Source organism: Lichenostomus cassidix, chromosome 7 (assembly GCF_008360975.1).
Source record: "Lichenostomus cassidix isolate B80296 chromosome 7, HeHo_3.0, whole genome shotgun sequence".
In the NCBI taxonomy this organism is placed as follows: Eukaryota; Metazoa; Chordata; class Aves; order Passeriformes; family Meliphagidae; genus Lichenostomus; species Lichenostomus cassidix.
Genome location: NC_139488.1, coordinates 6,173,883 through 6,195,161, shown reverse-complemented (window position 1 = coordinate 6,195,161; position 21,279 = coordinate 6,173,883). Strand labels below are relative to the sequence as shown.

The 21,279-nt window shown below is 42.5% G+C and overlaps 1 protein-coding gene across 1 annotated transcript in view; it reads right to left on the bottom strand.

Annotated features, from left to right (window-relative positions):
* The window catches only part of ITGAV (integrin subunit alpha V), a 44,234-nt gene extending 30,966 nt beyond the window's left edge, over nucleotides 1-13,268 (bottom strand). Inside the window, exons 1-2 of the mRNA XM_085065963.1 lie at nucleotides 12,989-13,268; nucleotides 9,415-9,542 (exon numbers count right to left, since the gene is read on the bottom strand). Coding sequence (XP_084922089.1) covers nucleotides 9,415-9,542; nucleotides 12,989-13,143 — 283 coding nt within the window. The 5' untranslated portion in view covers nucleotides 13,144-13,268. The remainder of the gene's footprint in view (nucleotides 1-9,414; nucleotides 9,543-12,988) is intronic.
* Nucleotides 13,269-21,279: the final 8,011 nt, after the last annotated feature.

The window sequence follows — 21,279 nt, the reverse complement described above, 5'->3', positions numbered from 1 at the left end:
TCATGACTTCAGAAGCCAGCATCATAATTTCTGAAGGCCTGAACAACAAATGAAGAATTCTTACAAAACCCCACCACCCCACAGAAAAATGTGTTCCATTAGGCAATTTGGCAAAATGGATTTTGTTTATTTATAGCACACTGCTATTGTAAAAATATATTGCAAACATCTCAGTCAAATTGTCCCATGTCAGTGCAGATGCACATACCAAACCAAGACATGCTACAAGGCTAAATGCCCTACAATGATCTCGTATTTTTATCTTTTATTCAAAGGTAAGTATCTAGTATTCAAAGCCTCTTTAAATTCTGTAAAGCTAAGTGTGGAGTCTTAGGGAGAATGCCTTGCTGTTCAGCTTGAAACTGGCTGTAATACTGGAAAGTGCAGGAGGACAGAGGTAAATCAAGTAAAAAGTATGTACATTGGGAACACTGACAGATGTCTCAGATAAAAATTGATACAGGACCAAATCTGATGTTAACTCCCCATTACAAAGAAAAAAAAGTTACCTTTTTTTCACCTACACTCTCTCAAAATCCTCCCAGGAAAAACAGTACAAATAGATTACAAGCCTTTCCCTCAGGTCCAAAGAGAAGCTAACTTTATGAGGAAATCTGGAAAACACCCATTCAACAAAAATCCCCTTGCTTTAAACAAGAAACCATTGGAGTTTTCCTTCATGGCTGGGAAAAATAAACATTAAAACACTTAACTGTGAGCCCTCACTGAAACAATTTTAACCACAGTTAAATGTTGAGTTATACCATGAAGTAGATGTGTCATGGGAAGGTACAAGACTGACTTCAGGATTTCTGTGTTTTATTATAAAGAGCCTCACTTTGATTATTATTTTATCTTGGTATAATATTTGGTGGTAGTTATATATGTATATTAAAAAAAAATAGAAAAGGAAAAGCTTTCCCCCATACTTTTTAACAAACAGTACCTACCTTAAATTAACCAAACTGTATTACAGGTAAGATTTAGACATCCAGAGATTTATAAATCCAGACCAATGTTATTACAATAAGGGATCTTATAGCCACAGATAGTTCTCTTCTATTTCTAAATGTTCAGAGTATCTCAAAAATATCATACACGTCTTTAAGCCAATGAAGTCCATTGTAATCATAGAATCACAGAATGGTTTGGGTTTGAAGGGACCTTAGAGATCACCTTGTTCCAACCTCTCTGCCCTGGGCAGGGACACCTTTCACTAGACCAGCTTGCTCAGAGCTCCATCCAACCTTGCCTTGAAAAAACCTCTAAAAAGGCATTCAAACAAATATTTTAGGCAGGACAAACTATATTCTGACTAGATTTATTAAAAAACACATTCAGAGTTTTTATATAATGCTATTTGTCAGACTAAAATGCAACTGCTACAGGGACTTGTACTTGATGGGTCATTAATTCCAGGATTATGTCATTTGACCATGGGGTATTATTTCCCATCTGTAAAGGCAGCTTATGCCCTGCTCTTTCCTATGCTCCTTCTCATTACAGTAGACATCACATGATGATTTTATATCACTCTTTCAAAAGGGAAAAAGGGCTGACATGTCAAGCCAACAGTGCTGTATCTAACAAAGTGGTTTCTAGGTAGAGTGATGGGGCAGTCAAGGCAAGAACAGAATTAAAAAAAAAAAAAAGTGCATTGCTGCTGGACATATGAAACATTGTCACTTGACTGTGTTCCATGGGATTTAAATTTATAAATGAAAATTAACGTGGAGAGATGCTGGGTAGAAATTGCTGAAAAAGCAAAGAAATCCATCTTCCAAATATAGTACAGAGATCAAAAGTTCTTTCAGTGATGGAATCCTTTAGCTATCCCCTTTGGATAGTGGGTGCCTTCTTTTCCCAAGGTAAATGTTATCAGTTACAGAAACAATGGGGCTGCTACCAACCGCCTGCTGCAGAGTGAGTGCATCGAGTTGTAACTTGCAGCCCGCCTGTTTTTATGGTAATGAGCAAACTGAACTCACACATTTACCCCATCCTCAGCCAGACTGAACAGACACAATCGGGAGGCAAGAGGCACTGAACTGATGAAACCTGGCTCCCTGTCATCGTCCTAAGAATGCTTAAAAAGTTGTAAAATGTAAATAGTCACCCGATTCACAGAACTCCCTTTAAAATAAACCTCTTTGCAGCTATGCCAATTCAAAGTAAATGAAGTTGCCCCATCTAGATAAAAGGAAACTGTGCAGCTGGCCAAAAGAAAGACAAAGCTATAAAATATGCAAGAGCCCTCTTTTCATTATGGGAGAACTCTGTGCAGTGTAAAGTATCTCTCATCTATCTTATACCCAAAATCGGAGCGATTTCAACCTCAGCTGACACAGCAGGAGCAAGTGAGCACAAGCTTATCTTCACTTGAAATTCCCCATGCTGGGAGGCAGCTGATGCTTTAGCAACCTTGGTTTAGCCACAGTGTTTGGTAATGACTCAGGGAGACGGGAATACAGACCTTCCTTCCCACTACTCCCCTCTTCTGAGCCATGAATCCTGCCTTTTTCCCCGGGCGGTGCTGGAACAAAAGCATCTTTTCCCTTGCCCGACATCAGCAAGCCGCCTTTTTTTTCCAGCTCGTCATACCCCTGAGATCCAGCCACACACAGACAGAGCCAACAGTATTCATGCAGGAGTCTACCTAATCACAAAAGCATGAGCATTTCTCTGCTGTCAGCTCTAGCAACGTGCGGAGGAGGTTTATACATTCTGCAGCTCTCCTCTGCATTCAGAGCAGCGCCCAGACCCCAAGGCGTGCTGCAGTTATCTGGCACAAGGATAAGGATAACAACCAGGGGAACTGAGGTAAAGGGAGATTTAGCCTGATAACAATCAATCCATTGCACTCCCAATCGATGGATGGTCTTCGCGAGATTTATTGCTTTATTGTTGACTAAATCGATGGCCTTTGACATTGAAATGCTCCTGTGGATTCCAAGGTGATGCCAATAAAGCAATCAGCCCAAAATAAAGCAGTACTTGGTTAAAACAAGCTATTTTCAAACAATGCCGACCTATCTCACATTTCCTTATTTCGCAAGTGGAAATGATGGAGTTCTGAACAATTGACTGTTCGCACTAATGATCAAAATCTCCAGAAGGCAAATGTAAGCTCATGGCACCCACTCCAGTCATAACTTCAACACCAGCAGATCTTACCCTGTGCAGGGCTGCAGCTCAACACTGCCCAAGTGGGTTAAAATACCCACTTCAAGCTAAATAGGTCACAGATAGATCCAGCCATGCCAAACTGGTGGTTTAGGCTTCACACAAAGCTGCCTATTGTCTAGAATCACCCACTTGGGGACAGAAAAAAACCAAATCTGCAAACATAAGGAGGAATCAGGAGAGCTCTTTACAAGTATTTTCCTTTCCAAAATCCTCCTTCTCCTCTTTTAGCACAAATCAAAATATCCAGTCTTCAAAAGACTGTATCCAAAAACACTTATGAACAAACCGTTTCTCTAAAATTACTTTGTTGCATCAAAACACATGGGAAAGGGGAAGAGGAGGGACAGTACAACTATCAATGATAAAACTCTTTCCAGGCAGAGGCCACACTGAATTCTTTTCCCAAAGCAGGAAAAACACACCACACAGAGCTGAAAACTCTCGAGATGCTCCTGGTTTTTAGTATTGAACAGCTTCTGTAAGTTTCCCCAGTCTTGAATTTTGAGATCTGCTGGAGAGAATGAAAGCAGTAGGGCAAGCTTTCCCCAAGAGGAGGCATGACCACTCAGCCATGCATCCATGGCTTACCACGGGTCTCAGAAAAGCAAAACAATCCACTGTCTGAACAAGCAAATCTTCCTGGGCTAAACACGAAATCTGCTCAAGGAATCTGCAATTCATTAGCATAGAAGCTCAAATTGGTTTCATGAGCATATTTTCCTTTATAACAGTTCGTAGAGCTGTCTGCATTTCATCAGAGGATTCCAAATGCAGCAGCTCTTGAGGCACTCTCAGGACTGCACTTTCTGGTGCTGACATAAAGAGCTACAGTTTCAAGCATTTTGTACTGCAGCTGATACATTGCTCAATTACAGTTTTCTTTTAAAAGGCAACAGGTAACAAAATAATTTGGTTACGATTTCATGAAAAGCCATAGACACATGAGGAAATGCTATTTCTACCCACCCACTTCCCACTGTTCTTGACTGATGACGAGCTAGGACCCCAATAAGAAAAGTAAAATAATAGAAATAATTATGAAGGTTGCTTCCTTTTGGAAAACAAGCACATCAGAAACTTCTGTTTTATATTAATTTGCCACATGTACAGCATGATAAATTCCAACATAGATCTCTGAAGAATTTTTTGTTTGTTGGAATGAAAACTCAAGAGTGACCCACTAAAATTCCATGGCCAAATAATGGAGGTATTTATCTAGACGTCAGACAATTAGCTCAGTGTATCAACCCTGCCATTCCATGCATGCCAAAGTGTAAAACACATAAGTAAAAACATAAAGACGACACGTTGATTTTCCTAAAAAGCACATTAGGTGACCTCTCTGCTCACTGGTTTTGTTGTCTGGCTTAATGAACTTTTGATTCTCCTGTTGCTCAGAGATGTTCAATTTTATACACAGAAAACATACAACTACACAAAACAAATTTAACCTGCTAAATACCCTTTAACTTTTCAAGAACCTTTTTCCTGAGGGAGATTATGGAAATACTGTTGCTACTATCTGCTACCATCTATGAAAGCTTTGCTGTGCCAGCCTGTGAAGTCTGGAAATGAAAAAAGGGAGGGAGACTGATACATCTTTAAAACAAATGGGTTTGGAACTTTGTCTCAGAACTGATCAGAAACAGAAAATGGGCTGCTGTATTAAGCGCATTCCCCTCACAGTTTACCCACAAGAAATATGTTTTTCCTGGAAAAAGCTGCTAAGCAGCTGGCAGAAGAAGCCAAGTGTTCAGCTTTTTAAGAGGGGAACCACGTCTCTGGTCAGTCTGGTAGAAAGGGCTCAGCCAGGTGTAAAAGCAGTTTTTCCACCATTTGCTTTCCTGAACACTTTCTTCTTCACAAAATTCAGAGCATCACCCTATTTCTATGGATTAAAAGAAAAAATAAACTAAATTTTTGGCCCCAAAATTATCTAGTGTGGAGAATAGGTAAAAATGAATGATAAACATTTACCAACCTCAAGCTACAGCCTGTGATTTTTGGTAATTTGAACAAGCAATGTAAAGCATCTTGCAAAGGAAAGGATTTCTTAATATTGCTTGTGCTTATGACAATTTTGAAGAACATGCTACCTTGAGAACATAATTCCCCTCCAATGCGTATGCTGAAAAAACTGGGCCTCCTACACATCCTGAAACTCTAAAAGTTAACTGGGACAGAGGGGAAAAATTCCAAGTATTTTACATAACAATTCCATTGAAATTGTGGTAATGCTGTGTCACTTGTAGAAAGAAGTCAAGATATAGAAGAAAACCAATACCAGAGACTTCTGTTTCGCGACAGAGGCATGTTCACTGCTGAATTAACAAGGTAAACAGGAACAGGGTAAAAAGAAATGTTTGAATCTGACATGCTTCTATCTAGACTTGCAGGATAACCTGTAAAAGTAACAGCAGCACTGCTTCATATTTCAGTTTTGCAACAGGACCAACGGAGGTGTGCAGGTGAGGAAATTTGCTGTGCTGCTTGGGTCCTTCTTGACTTCCACCTTCATGTGCTCCTAGAGCAAAAGCCAGCCTGAAACACTTGTCTGATGACATTAGAAAGCCTTTTATAACCAAGTATTCACTTTCTAGCCCCACAGCCACAAGCACAGCTATGTGCACCCCTGAACTTCGGGGCAGATTCTACCACACAAGACTTGTGTCATTTTCACATAGTCATAAATGTGTTAAATCAAAGCCAACTGATGTCACTGCTAACAGGCTGAGAAGCCCCACAGCAAAGCCTCTTTACATTTGGGAAGTGTTAATGTGCCATATAAACATTTTGCCTTCCAAAGCCACCATATATACCAGAATGTCAAAAGCAATTAGTATAATGTGCACAGAAACACACAGAGACACACGGACAGAATATTCTCCAGTGTATTTTTAGTGAGTGCAACCACTGTGCTGAGAGATCCAGGACTAGGGGAGATTCCCTTTCACAAATTCTCCCTGCCCATGGCAGCAGGTTGGAACTAGATCACCTTTAAGGGCCCTTTCAACCCAAACCATTCTGGGATTCCATGAAATATATTGCTGTTTTTAAAGAGAAAATATGCTGTGTAAGAACAGTGAAAGAACATTGCTTTTTAGCCACAGGTTTAAAAATTACAATATATGTTTTTTTAAAATTTTGATTTTTATGTGACGTGCTGACGGGAAGCGCATAAGAAAGAGGGAAATACACGTAATTTCAGCGTGAGAGCTACGCAAGTGACATTGCACAAATGGCCTCCTACTGCCCAGCTCCCATCCTGACAGAGCTGAGTGGTCACCCACAGGAAGGAATAAACAAAGTAGTAAATTCTGTGGTACAGGAACTATCAGATTCATGACTTATTGCTTTCCTCCAGGGCAGCTGGGCTAAGTGCAAGTCAGCAAGGGGCTGAGCAACTCCTCCAAAGATTCTCCTCCAGCAGTACCTTCCCTCCTGGGCTATGGAAGAGTTGTGGCATTTGGTCACATAAATGGCCACTGTGCAAATACAATGTTAAAGCAAGAGTTAGAGAATAAAACCCAGCCCTGTGCAGCCTTTGTACAGATGGGGGAAAGGACCCACAAAGCTGCAGAAAGACTTTACTAAAAACCAAGGAATGTTTGAGAAGAAATAGTCCTAATTAATAGTAATGGAACACCATATAGAGAAAAAACCTTTGCTTGCTGGACTTCTGTCAAACATTACTCTCACATTTATTTGTGATACACAACAAGGGGACAAACAGCCCCACACAGAAAGAACAAACTGTCTCTTTCCCCCATTCCCTTGCCATGTTCCCAGCACAGAAACACAGAGGCTGCCCTCACTCCCTGCTTGGCCTGCTCCAGCATCTCCAGCTGTGCTACCTGGCAGAAAGGAGCAGGAGCAGGAATAGGGTCATGCCTCCTGCTAATTATGGGGCACCCAACTCCACATATGGAGTTTGGCATCGACAGGCAAACAGAGCAAAGCCACAAGGACAAGAGTTCTCATTATTTTCACAGGTCAGATTTCTCACCGGCTGAAAGCAATTAGAAAATAACTCTGAAGAAACACATCTAAGTAACGATGCAGAACCTGTTTTTTCCATTAACAGAACAACTAAATAATCTGGGAGGGAATAAAAAAAATCTGCCTTGTATTGCAGGGCTAAGCAATACCTCTGGAGTTACAAATGGTATTGCACAAATGTTAAGCAGTGATGGATGACCCTGAGTTCCTGCAGAGGCTGCATTTAATCATCTACAAAAAGCCCCTTCACATCAGCACCGCAAGCCGGTGGTCAGATCTTCCTCTTCCCATTTCCTCAAAGTGGGTCACGAGTCTTCCCTAAGCCCTGTTCCCTCATAAGGCAGGGGCAGGCAGGAGCAGGGGCTCACAGTGTTGGCCCTGTGGGGAACCAACTAAAAACATAGGGAATCAACCATTGTATAATGCACAAAGAAAAAGACATTTTCTTTTTTTGTCTCAGGGCATTTATTACTTTATCAAGCTGAAATACAATGCCCCTTTTCACCAGGGGAATAATTGACAAACGCATTATTTCCCCATTCATTGCCTCCAAGCTGGAGCGAGTTAAAATGTGCCTGAAAGAAATCCTCTTAGGCTGTTATGACCTGCTATTTTTACTGTTACATTTCAAGCGATTAACATGCCTGTTCCTTAAAGGCAAATGATGAGCAAAACACTGTTTATTTGCCCAGCAGCACTTACCTTAAACACAGATACAGCAAAGCAACATGGCCTCACTTTATCAACTCTGCCTGGCACATGGAAAAACCTATTGCAAATGTTCACGGTATGAACTGATAAATGCGCTGTAATTCTCATTAGAAGTTGTGGTTAAAATCTACCCATGTGGCTCATCTTTCCCCACCAGAAGTTTTTTGGTTATAATATCAGTGATGATTATTAATTAGGGACATCTAGAGCCTTTCTTAAAAATACCCAAACTAACAAAAAGTACACTTGTATTCCAGTAAACAATAAGACCAGAGTACAAAAAAACCCCCATAATTATAGTCTGGTTTTGCTGTCTTACACTGATGCAGACAAAAATCTCACACTTTGCAGCTCATTGAAGATTTTAAGTACTCTGGCAGATATGCTCCTATAGAACGATATGAGAGAACGATAAATGAGTGACAGAGAATGACAACAACTTGGGGTTTGTATGTACCATTACTTTTTTTTTTTTTTTTTTGCAATGGAACTGGTAACACAGTGATTTTCACAAAGAGATACGAAGATTTCAGAAATCTGAACACCAACATTTTGTGGCATGCCCTGACAACAGAATTTGAAGAAGAGCTTCTCCACTGGAGCATACATGATTCAAAAACGCTGCATCAATCTAACAGCCTTTAGACTGCCAAGCCAAAAAACCAGCAGAGAGAAGAATGAATTATAGCCAAGCAGACCTTCAAGGCACAGGTGTTTCCTCTGCCCTGCCACATGGGTCTTGCTAATCCCCTCCCATGACATGGGGAGCTTTTTCCACTGGCCTGCCACACGCTGTGGAAAACAGGATTCAACACGGAGGGGCTGGAGCAGAAAAGCACATGCCGTGCGCTCTCATGACCTGCCACAGCCTGTGGAAATCACTGTGTGCACCAGAGCATGAAGAGTGACTGAAATAGTTCATGTCCACATTGCTGCTGCTTGGCTTTTCTGGGCTTCAGAAATGGGTAGGGAATACCTGTGACCCAAGGCACCTGAGTGCTGCCATCATAGAAATCACAAATACTATGGAACTACATCTGAAGGGGAAAATTTAAAAAAGGCATTTTTTCACAGTTTTTAGTTCTTACTCCCAGTTTCAAACAAAACTTCTGAGTATTTCTGCCTATACCACCTTGCCTGATATTGAGAAGAACATTTACTCACATTTCACATTCTTAATAGGAAAAAAAAAAAACCCTCGGGGTTCATTGGGAATTAGGTTGCCAAATGTTTTAGGATTGCTGGAAAGTACAGAGGAGAAATATAAATAGGTTAAAACACAAGAAGAATAATGTTTGCTCACTCAGGCTTTCAGCACATACCAAGGACAACAGAATTCTAAAAGAGAGGAGAGGAAAAGGAAAACACAAGCAAGCTTTGACTAGATGCCAGTCCAAAACCAGCCACATTCACACTGACCATGGAAAAAATCCCACAGGGACCTGAATCCCTTCTGCTTCCCCAGAGCAGCATTCGAGCAGAGACATCCCATCTCCCCCACAGTGACCCACACATTACCTGTGGCATCAAATATAATGGGCTGGCAGTTCCTGTTTGAGTTCCAGTTACATTTGAGCACCTGCCCTCCCTCTACGATGTTGTGCTGGGTAGTGTTTGCTTTTGGAGCTCCCACCAGAAGAAATGTCCTGCAGGGAGAAGAAGAAACAAAACGAAGGTTTCAAAAGTCTTGTCCATTCTAATCTAAATTCAACTAGAACTACTCTCAGTTAAAGAGAAATTCATGTGAGGTTCTCTTTTCTGCAAGAAAAAGCACACCAAAAAAAACCCATTTACCAAAAAGGAGAGATAAAAGAAGATATTATTAAATTAAAGCATCCAGGCCTACCCAGGATTATATTTTAAATGAGATAAACACTTTTTATATTATTTTCTTTTCCTTTCAAAAATATATACATGTGCAGCAGAGCAGGAAATTGTGTACTTGTGTAACTTACGAAAGCCATCAGCTGGCATAATTCCTGGTTAATTTCATGCGTAAGGGTAATTCAAGGAAGTCAGTCAAAAATGGAAACAATGTATAAACAAAACAGTAGTGCACTCTGAGCTCAGCATGTACTGAACGTGATGAGTCAGCCCTGCCTTACCAAGTGCTCTTGTAAAAACAACCTCCAAGTACCAAGCGACTCTCGACCACAGATCTGCATGTTGATGAATCGTTACCCAAATTCACTGCACAGTCATCATTTTCCTATTAGGATTTGCTGTGCTTTTTGCATCTCTGCTTCTACAGACACGTTCAGTACACTCTGAGCAGGAACTGCCATGGGACTGTGCCTGCACAGGTGGCAAAATTCACAAGTTGTGAAGTTAAGAAACAGACTGAACAAGGTTCTTGGCATCTTCCAACATCTTCCAGGAACCCCAGCACCTCTGAGATGCACTTGGCTCATCAGCACTTGGCTGAGGAAGTCAATTTGAAGCGTAAAGCCATATTTGGAAGACATAAAATCAAATACTTCCTTTTAGTCTGCTTCATTGCTTCCCTTTAGACTGCTCAAGAGAGAATGCAGCTCGCAAGAGCAAGTCTTGCCAGGCGTTATGGTTCTTTGGTTTTGAAACTGGGTGAGCTGAACAAGCTGCAGGACTGGTTGGAGACAATGTCTACCAGCAGGTAAATCCAAGCTTATCAAACTGGCTCTGGTTTTCAGAGGCATCTCCAGGCTCCTCTCTAGCGTAGAGATAAGTACAGGTATAAACATGCAGCTCCACATTAAAGCTCAATGCATATGAAGACCAACATGAGCTACCAATTTTCAACCCGTGTGAGATTTCAGAACCTTAAAAATGCCCTGGCATGGACCCTGATAGAAAATCCAGGCTAGCTGGCAGCCCATTTGTTACCCTTAGCTGCCATTCATAGACTGCCTAGATTTCTAGAACAGGAATTTGAAACACTTCAGTCAACTTAAAATGAACTCTCTGGGCAGAACAGAAATGCTTAAAAATAAACATCATAACACCAAGTAAAGAAACACATCAACTATTATAATTGCAATCTATTAAACAAGTGGTAGCTTGCCTCCCATTTGACTCTTGTACCACTGACTTTTGAGAAGTCCCCCAAACGAAATGCTTGTTTAAAAAATCGAATCATTCCAATCTAATGTTATATTTTTAATTTTTCTTAAGTTAATATTTGTGATGAAGTTTATGAAGTGTATGAGAAACCTGTTCCAGCTGACATATAGCTGTGCTCCATCACTTCCTAGCAAAGCTGTGCCACTGCCAGGCACCCCTCAGCCCCTGACAGCACCACCACCTCCACTCCTGGAACAGGACTTTCATACTGCACTTCTAAATAGGCTTTAGTTTGGCATCCAGCAGGTCAAAATAGACTGTGAAATAGCAGCTTGAGCATTCAAGAACTAATAGCATGCCTTTGTTGTCGGGCTAGACAATCCAAATAACTTTAGCCCAACTAAACTGACTTAATCTCTAGCACTCCTATATACAACAGGTGATAAGTAAAAGCTCACCAAAGCAAAAAGAAAGGCGTAGGAACCAAGTGACACTCCATATGCCTGGAGGACACTGCATGCAAAAGACCAGTGTCCATAGGCATAAACTGAAAAATTAACACCACTAGAGCATGTTCCCGTAGAAGTTGCATAGCTACTTTGTTTCAATGAAGAACTTAAATCTAAAATAAAGTGTTTAGCTTAGCAGATATAAACTAACTTTTAGTGACAACAAAAAAACTGAGGAGACAATTCCCTTACAAATATACAGAAATTTTTTACGCTGCCTGAAAACCACAGTTTTCTTTCACAGCAGTGCACCTCGAGGTCAATAGTTCTTATAAAAATAATGGAAAGGTTCCAAATAGTGATTTCATGGAGAGCTGGATCACGTAATTCCTTATCAGAAAGCAAGGAAGAAAGTTTATTACGTGCATTTACCAGTCTCTTGATAACTCTGCAGCCACACATGCTGACTTAAAAATAAAGGGTGGAACAAAAATAGAAGCTTTTTTTCTTTTAGTACCAAGACTTACAGGATTAAGATAGCAGAGAAAGATGGTGCAACATGTGCAAGTTACGACAGGATGGCTTCTAATATATGTAGGCAATTAAAAGATGCACACAAGGCTAGATGATGTACTGCAAAAAGACTTGCTCAATAGCTACATAATTTGCTTATAAAGTTTCCTAAGCTAAAGATTAAGAGGGAAAGAGAGAATATCCCCTCAGCAGGATGAAAGCCAGCAGCTTTTCCAGTTTTTAAGATGGGAGAGAAGAGGGGCGAAAGTGACAAAAGCTGGAGGTTACTGTAGCCCTCATTTGAGAACCAGAGCCTGATTCATTCTAGCAACACCGAGCCTTTGCAGTTAGGGACACGAGCATTCAAAGGTCTGAAACGCACCAGCGGCTACACACTGCCTAATCTTTAACATGAAACGGTAACATATTCAGGAAGCAGACGTGGAGGGTGCTTACATGGAAATTTTCCTTCCCTAGACTCCTCAGCAGCTTGGTGACTCGCAGACACAGCACGACTCAAACACAGCAGACACAGCACAACTCAAACACAGCAGACACAGCACAACTCAAACACAGCACTCCCGCAAAGCGCTCTCAGAGAGTACAGCAGAACTTCTGAAATGCCACGGGACACAGCCTCAGGAACCAAAACAGCCTAACTACATCTTTTTACACTGTATTTATCACCACCATCATCCGCACGAGATCAGGCTGTGCAGAGCACCCTGCAGCACAAGGTTCACGCCCGCCGGAGCCGCTCGGGATGCAGCTCGGCTGCCCGGCCGGGACGTCTCGGCCGCCAGAGCCGCAGCGGTGAGGAAAGCATGCGGAGAGGTGCCTGCCGGGGGCAGGCATAGGCTCCATCCCCGCTCCGGGGCCTGAGCAAAGCGCTCCCCCTCCCTCCCCTCCCACAGCCGCCCCGGGACCGGGGGCAGCGGCTGGGCTGCTCTGCCGGGGGACCGCGGGGCTGCTCTCCATCCTCCGCCCGAATCTCTCGCACGGCGCCGGGACAACGCCGCCCGCGGCTCCCGAGCCCCGGGGAGGCTCCGCTGGGGCGGGACGGGACGGGGCCGGGCGGGACGGGCACTTACGACAACGGGTCGGGAGCGAAGAAGTCCACGGCGAAGCCGAAGTAGCTGCCCGCCGGGCCCGAGTAGACGGCCGGGCGCTCCACGTCCAGGTTGAAGGCGCTGCCCGGGGCCAGCGCGGCGCCCAGCAGGACCAGCATCACCCCCAGGCGCGCCATGGCCCGGCCCCGCGCTGCTCCGCGGGCGCGGCTCTGCCGGGACGCGCCGGCCCCGCGCGTTTCCCGCGGCGGGCGGGGAGCGCAGCCACTTCCCCTTTCTCGCTGGGACGGGGGCGGCAGGAAGGAGAGGCGGCATCATGTGGTGCCGGGGGCGGGCCCTGCTCCGCTCCGCGCCCGGGCCGCCGCTCTCTTCCGCCGGGAGCGGGCGGGGAGCGCCCGGCACGGCACGGCACGGCACGGGGCTGGGGCTGCGCGGCGGCCGCGGAACTTCGGCCCCGGAGCTGCCCTGGGCTCAGGCATCCCACCCTTATCTCTGCCCCAGCCGAAGGCTGGAGGTCAAGGAAATTCTTCCCTGTGACGGCGGTGAAGCCCTGGCTCCCCTGGGAGCTATGGCTGCCCCATCCCTGCAAGTGTTTAGGGACAGGCTGGACAGGACCTGGAACAAACTGGTCCACTGGAAGGTGTCCCTGCCCATGGCAGGGGCTTGGGCTGAGATGGTCTTTAAGGTCCCTTCCAACCCAAACCATTGTACAATTCTGTGAAGCAGTGCTAGAAATTTGAAGAGGAGACATTTGTGCCTGATCTTACCAAATCTTTTTGGTGAAGCCTTTCTGAACAAATCTTTCAGGAAAGCAAAGACTGAAGGAGTGCCAGTGTGGACCCAGCCATGGAGATAAACCCACCCCTGAATTTCAAACACATAGGCTATTAGATGAAGTCGTTTTAAATCCCAGGGTCTCAGCATCTCCCCAGCCGCAGGAATGCCCAGCAGCAGGTGCAAGACTGGGAAGAACTGAACCTGCAAATCCTCCCGCTGGAGGTCTCTGTTACTGTTTCACCCCTGCACTACCCACCTGGGGAAAAAGCATCCAGTGCAGCTTCAGGCTCTTCAGTTGCAGTTTGTGGCTCTTGTATCATCTCTCACAGATAACACTTTAGCACTACCATCCTGGCTCAGACAGCTGTAGGCTGCTGTCAAACCCATGGTAGCCTTGCCCTCATCAGCCCACATCAGAGTTCAACATCTGCTCACTACAGCAGTGTCTCAGCTAAAAGAAAACGTGCCCAACACCTGCAAAGAGGAAATAATTCATATTAATTCAGTATATTAATTTGTACAAAGTAACTGCATTGGAGTTTATTGCCACCAAAAGTCTAAACTTTTAGCCTTGCTTTCCTCATGTGAGCATGATAAAAAGTAACAGAACAAATAATGACGTTTAAAGCCCTAAATAAAACTTAAAAATACCCCATACATATTTACCAAGGCATAGATTCAGTCTAACGAGAATCCTGAAAGAAAAAACATTTCCACAATTAGCAGAGGAAAACCCAAAGAGGAAAACCCACCAGCTACTCCTGTGTTCCATTCACTTGTTCTTGCTATTAATTAATTATCATTTCTTCAGGAGGCCATCTCAAAAATTCTGTCTATCAAGAAAGGGAGTTCCCATACATAGACTAGATACTTGTTGCTAATTTTCCTAACTTTGCTGCCTCCTCAATAGGTTAAAAAAAAAAACAAACCCAACCAACCAAACACAAACTCCACATTACTCTGATTGTTATTTACTGGCTTATCTTTTGTACTACAGACCTGATCAAAGCAAAACTGCAGATGAGTTAATAAGTTCCCAAACTCTAGTAAATAGGGCAATAAACTAAAAGAGTGGTTTATGAGTACTTTGATCAGTAAGTCAGTAACATTGGGAGAGGGAAGATTTATTTCCTCTACTTGATTGTATAACCTCAGAAGCAGTGAAGGATAAGTTATTTTTAAGATATTAGATTTTTTAAATCAAATTATCAGGTTTGGCTTCTTAGGGATTGACTGTGCAGCACTTCTGCTTGTCAGCAAATTGCAAAGCCAGGCCAGAGGAGCAACCCAGACTGTACACCGAGTCAGGGGTTACTCATCCTATGGAAAGCCTTTTTTCAAAGCCTTTCCTCCCCTCAAGACGACTGCTTTTTGGCAGCTGTTTCGTGCCTCTGTCTGCTCCCACCGCCCAGGCTGAGCAAGGTGAGGCAGCCTCTTGTTTCCCTGACTCAGCACTGCTCCACTCCCGGGGTCTGAGTCACCAGTGGCAGGCGGAAGCGGCGGCGGCGCTGCTGTCTGGCCCTAATTATTCAGAACACAGGCGGAGTCAATCAGTCTAGACAGCCCCAGAGAGGAGCCACAGTTCCCTATAAGGCATCACACCCCCAGCCTCAACGTGGGAAAAGAGAATGAAGGGTACAGGCTTGGGATACACTGCTCACCAAAGCCAATCCTGCTGTACATGAGGGAGAGTGTTTTCTGTTGCAGGAGAGGCTGAGTGATTGATGCCATTGCTTGACACAGTCATGGACAGGGGAGTGAAAGCCAAACCCCAAGTTTGCTGTTAATGAACAGCAGCAAACACCCTTCCAGTGAGGATGTGATTTTTCTTTTCTAGTCAGTTTAGTTCTCAGCATGACTAACAAATAGATAAGGAACAGCCAATGAGATCATATTACAGAATGTAAACAAGTTAATTATATGTTTCTATATTTACTTATTACCTGTAGCTTTCAGTTCTCAGGCTAAGATATCCAGTGGTGAAAATCAACAACTAAGTAGTGGGCAAGACTTAGATTCCTTCTAGGACACCAACATTTTTTATCTGCATTCAAAACAAAATACAATTATTTTGGAATTGATTGGAATCTGAAAAACTGATTTCCATTATCCAGCAGATAAAACTAATATTTCTGTTACAACTTATTGGTTTTGTTAGTTTTTACTCAGACAATGAGTTATTAATGCAACTGAATAAAACTTTCCAAGATGCAAAGCACTTTTGGTAGACAGGTATTATTTTCTTTCTGTTCCTGAGTGTCCAGCCTGTAACACAGAAAGGATATTTCAGAATGTTTTTCCTTTGCAATGAAGTCTCCACCTCATGACATCAGAGTCAGCAGCAAGAAATGGACAAAGTGCCACAATTTGGTAGAAACTGCAAATGTGCAAACCACCCTGGCCCTACTTAAAAGGGTCAGCAAGGGGTCCTGTGTGTAAGCAATAAACTTCAGCCTCTAAGTGGATTCAGTACCAGCCGTAGGAATATCAGCAGCAAAGAAAGTATCACCACTCATTTGTTCATCGAGACTACTATTAGTCTCCTAGAAAAGCCTTCACCAATGTGTGAGTTATAGTAAATATTTTGCTCTTGTGCCATCCAGACACTTGGACTTTTCAAGAGGCTTAGCTGCTCTGAACAGACCTTTTAAGAAGTAAATCAGTTTCTCATAAGGCAGTAGAAAGCAAACCCAATCTGACCAAAAAAATGGACTTCACATATTAGTTTAATTTGGTCAGTCAATGCCTTTTATTCCCATTTTGTTTAATATTATCTTTGATATCCATTTTCTTGGAAAAAGTAAAACATTAAGTCTAAAAAGTATGGAAGCATGACAAGGTGAAACAGGAGGAAACCACTAGAGATACTTAGGGCTTGAGTTGTTTTATTGCTGCTATGAGCAATTCATATCAGCCAAATCTCATTCGGTTGTTAGCAAAAGCTGTCCTCAGCCCAGGGCTGTAGGGCAATGTTTTCACTAGGACAACAAGGGTATGGCTACATTTGTTAAAGCAGCTCCTAGCACAGTCTGAAATCTCCCAGTTCAAAAGGAAGTGAGCTGTACCAGGGTTTTTCCTGATTTGTTCAATGCTGATAGCTGTATTACGCCAGTGTTAGTCAAAGTCTTTCTGCAATCCCCTTTTTGTCTTATATGGAGCGCTCGTTACTCACCAGGCCTTTTTTTTACATTAGGATTTCATGGCATCAAATTCAGGGACAGCACTGCTTGATTTATCAAAGGATTCATATTTCTTCAGTCTGACAAAATTGGTCAATATAAATCACATATGACTCAGATTTTGCTTCACAAAGCACTTCAGCAGCTTAGGAAACTAATATATCCAGATGCTGCTCAGTAACACCCCCAAAGACTTAAATATTTTTAAAATATGTTTTTAAAGAGTAATTTTACCCTAGAGAAAAGCTCTGACAGGAAATAATGCAATAAGGGAGAAATGGATCAAGAAAAAAACACAAACAACAAGCTCCATAATATTCTCTGCACATTCTCTCTGAAAATCTTTTAATAATATGCATGCATATAGAAGATGTAACAAGAGACAAAAAGCTAAATACCACCCTGCTCTATTAAGGAAGAGGGTGTGGGAACATACCAGGCCAGAGGGAAAAGCCTGGGAAGCACCACCCTATCCCCAGAAGGAGCACAGCACCCTCAGATAACCAAATGACTGAGCTCCCAGGAGTGTCATGGACAGATGGGACTCCAGCTCCCATGTGAGTTACTCCTGCAGGGGTTGTTCCTTTACAGGCCAATTCCATCACACAGAACTGCACCTGGACCTGCACTTCCTTCTAATCTACCATTCTGCCTGTATTCAGCAAAGCTTGTAAACACACAGCAGCCACAATTAATACAGGAGTGCTATGTTACACCCAATTAAACAAAGAATCATCCCTTTTATCTGTTCATCACTCTCTCCTCCATTTCATTTTTCCTTTCCAGAGGAGGTACATTGATGGCTGGATACCATGCATTTTAACTCTACCTGTTTATGTTCACAAAGACCGTCTAGAACATGTCACTTTTATGTAGTTCCCTGAAGGTAAGGAAGAGATCATTATTCTTCCATCATCTTATTCTTAGTTCCATCTTAACATCTTTCCTAAGAACCTTTTCCTTCTTTTGCCTGCCACTGTTTTCATCCTATTTTAAGTAATATCCTTTCTGCTGAGACCATCATTCATGGCAAGTGTGCAGACAGGCTTTATTTAGAAAGTGGAAGTGACTATGTCTGGCAGAAATTCTTGTAGAACAGCATTCTGTTGGGACAAAGAGGAACAGAGCACTTCCCTGCACACAGGATCTATAGGCACACAAGACGGGTCACTTTCTAGTTTATCTCCATTTATGGAGAACTTCCAGCTGACAAGAGGCATTTCCTAGGTTTCTTACATTCTTGACTGCTTCTGGTTATACAGAAATACCAGAGATCACTGCTTCCTGTTGAATCCCTGAGATGTTATCCTTGTCTTTAGTGCAAATCATCTCCTATTTACAAGTAACAGCTTCTTATGTGCAACTTTTGAATCTCTCCCCCAAACTTTCTAGTTTGAGGGAATTTTTCACTGATTTTTTTCTATTATTTTTTCATCATGTATTTTCAAAGGAATTTAACAAAGGTCAGACTCACAGAGCAGTCATGTTGGCTTTTTAATTGATCATTTCAGGCATATAATGCCACATCTGCCTTGAAGCATCTGTTCTCCAGTAATCCTGTGTTGCAGTAATGTCTCCGTGTTCCTGCTGAAGGATTTTGAACAAAAACAAATTTAAAACTTTGAAATTTCCTGGGAAAGAAAGAATTCTTCAGACTGCGCTGTGCTTAGTAACAAGCTCAGACTTTAAATGTGTTGAAGACTTAGATTATGAAATAATAAGAGGATGCAGAGCAAGCAGGATTGAAAGGCAATCTATAAAACATTATACTGGTGACTACGCCTTTGCTGAGTTAAGTAGATGTTTCTCTCAAGGAATAAAGCTTGGATCAATACAGAATCAGACCTTTAGCCATTCTAACAGAGGGTTTGGCCAGGGGAGTGAGTGGTTGGGTGTTTGGTGTGGATCTGGTTTGTTTTCAAAGTTTTACTGTTTGCTTCTAAGCCATTAGCCTGCCATTGCCAGGGGGTCACTCTGAGTCCCAGCTGGGTGCTGCTGCTGAAAGAACTATTTTTGCATCTCTCAAACAGAAGTTAATGCTGACAACATTCATCAGTGGTGGAAACTACAGACACTTCCATGCCCTGAATAAAGAGCACATTTAAACACTTCCCTTTTTGCCCTCTTGGGGGAAGATTCCTCATTCCACTTCTCCCAGCTCCCATACATAAAAAGAATGGGCAATTATTCATGTACAGCAACTGTTGTGCAGAACTGTAACTGGGTATTTCTGTGTGGAAGGCACTGTGTGGGACACAGTATCCACAAGTGCTATTTACAGAGCACAGACTGCTTCTATTGACAAGGAAAAGACTGAAGAACTCATGGTGTAGGGCTGACAGTACTGACACAAAGTGCAGCTCTAATACCTCCCAGGTGCTTCTTCAAGGAAATAGTTCCCAACAGTGAGACCCTTACAGTTTATAGTCCCCTCTAATTGTGGCTTTAGTCAGTCAGACATTTGAAGAAATAGATTTTTGCTCTATTCCTTCTGACCAGTTTTTCTGATCCTCCTTGTCTCCATTTGATAAGCAACCCCCTGAAGTGTTGGGAGCCATGTAAGGAAAGCACACTGCCAAGGATCCCATGCCCTGTCCCAAGCCTGTGCAGGGAGCCCACAGGGAGAAGGCAGCAGCTGCCTTACACAAGGACTGCTGGGCTAGTTGATATGGATTAGAGAGATCAGTCAGAAGAGCTTCCCTTCTGCAGTGTTTATATTCAGCAGAGGGAGAAGATAGCAAAAGAAAGTGATAAAGAAGGAAGATTAAAGGTTTCTTGCTTAGAAACTTGGCTGTTATCTGATTTTAAGCATTAAGCTGCAACTATGGAATTTTTCAAGTGGGTCAATCAATCTTTTTTCTGAAATAGTCTACTGCTCCCAAATCAAACAACTAAACTACTTGACATGTCAGACATGACTAAGATTGATAGAAAACAGTGATTGAGAGCTTTCAATGGGTTTGTGTTACTGTGCAGAGACCAAACTACCATGTCATCTTTGATGCCATCTCTGCCTGCCTTGTGTTCAGAGTGCTAGAAGGTGAAGCAAGGAATAAAACAGGAAGGGAGGTGGAACATTAAGAAGACAAAATTTCTCTTAGAAGAGCAATCCAGTCAAAATATGTTGTAGAGGCCTGAGAAATGTAAGGTATAAGCTGAATTCCTACAAGAGATGTGCTACACCCTCACTATATGCTGTTAGACAGTTTCATTCCAGCACAGGCCCAAGGATGCAGCACCCACAGAACACATTTCCCCAACAGCTGATGGTACAAAGAATATTGCTTTGCCTTGGGAACCTTCTATAGTAATTTGCTCCCCTCTTTCCTTCAGGATTGCTTCTTTCCTTTTCTAAAGGAAAGCTGTGATGCTTTCTTTTCCATTGTATCTTGCTTTAACTTAGGAATCCATCTCATTTGAGAAGTCTGATTGGGTAACTCAGGGAACATGTCCAAGGTTTAAGCCAGCCTTGCTCAAATTTATATCCAAATGTCTTACAACACTGTACATTTTCCATCACAAATGTAAGATAAAGAGATTACCTCCAAGGTCTCTTTCACTAAACACAGATGAGATGCTGCTATTTTATGACAGAAAGAACTGATTATTTTTGGCATTCACTTCAATAATGTGCTATGAAGGAGCCTATTGTGGTCACATATTAGGGCTGTAACATCATAAATGAATAAAACATCTTGGCCTTATTGCTAACACCAGCAACAGCTGCTCTCTGTAAAAAGACAAAGCTTCCATTGAAAGGAAGAACTAAGTGTCACAGGCAAAGCCAAGGTCACTTCTTAGCCTGCAATACCAGCTTGGGGGAAAAATAGAAGTGTCACGTGAAGATATCACAGTAAAAGCACTTAAGGTGATCACAGCTACATAAAACACACCTGGTACTTAACCAGAAGCAAAGACTTCATTCAAATGCTTCATTCATGAAGCATTTGCTTCACAAAAGATTTTGCTTATTAAAAGCCCATTTGCAGCAAAAAAATAAGCATGTCAGGAGAGAAAGCTTTTAATTTTGAAAAAAACCTGTTTCTAGGACTGAAGAAAATCAAGAGATTGTGTTCTTCACAACTGGAAGACATCAGCTTCCTTTTTTACACCCCCTTTTTCTACAAGGCATCAAGTCAAAGCAAAGGCAGGAACAGGACATGACTTCCTTGAACACCACAAGTTTGTAGGAGTCATGTTCCAAACAAGATGTAGCAGAGGCATGGAACTACTGAGTTTCCAAAAGTTGGTAAGAAAACACAGGGATTCAAGGGACAGAGAGGGAATATACTCTGAAGAGAAAGGCACCAAAGGCTCCATCTAGTAGAGGAAATGTTCTAGATGAAGAATTGTTGGAAG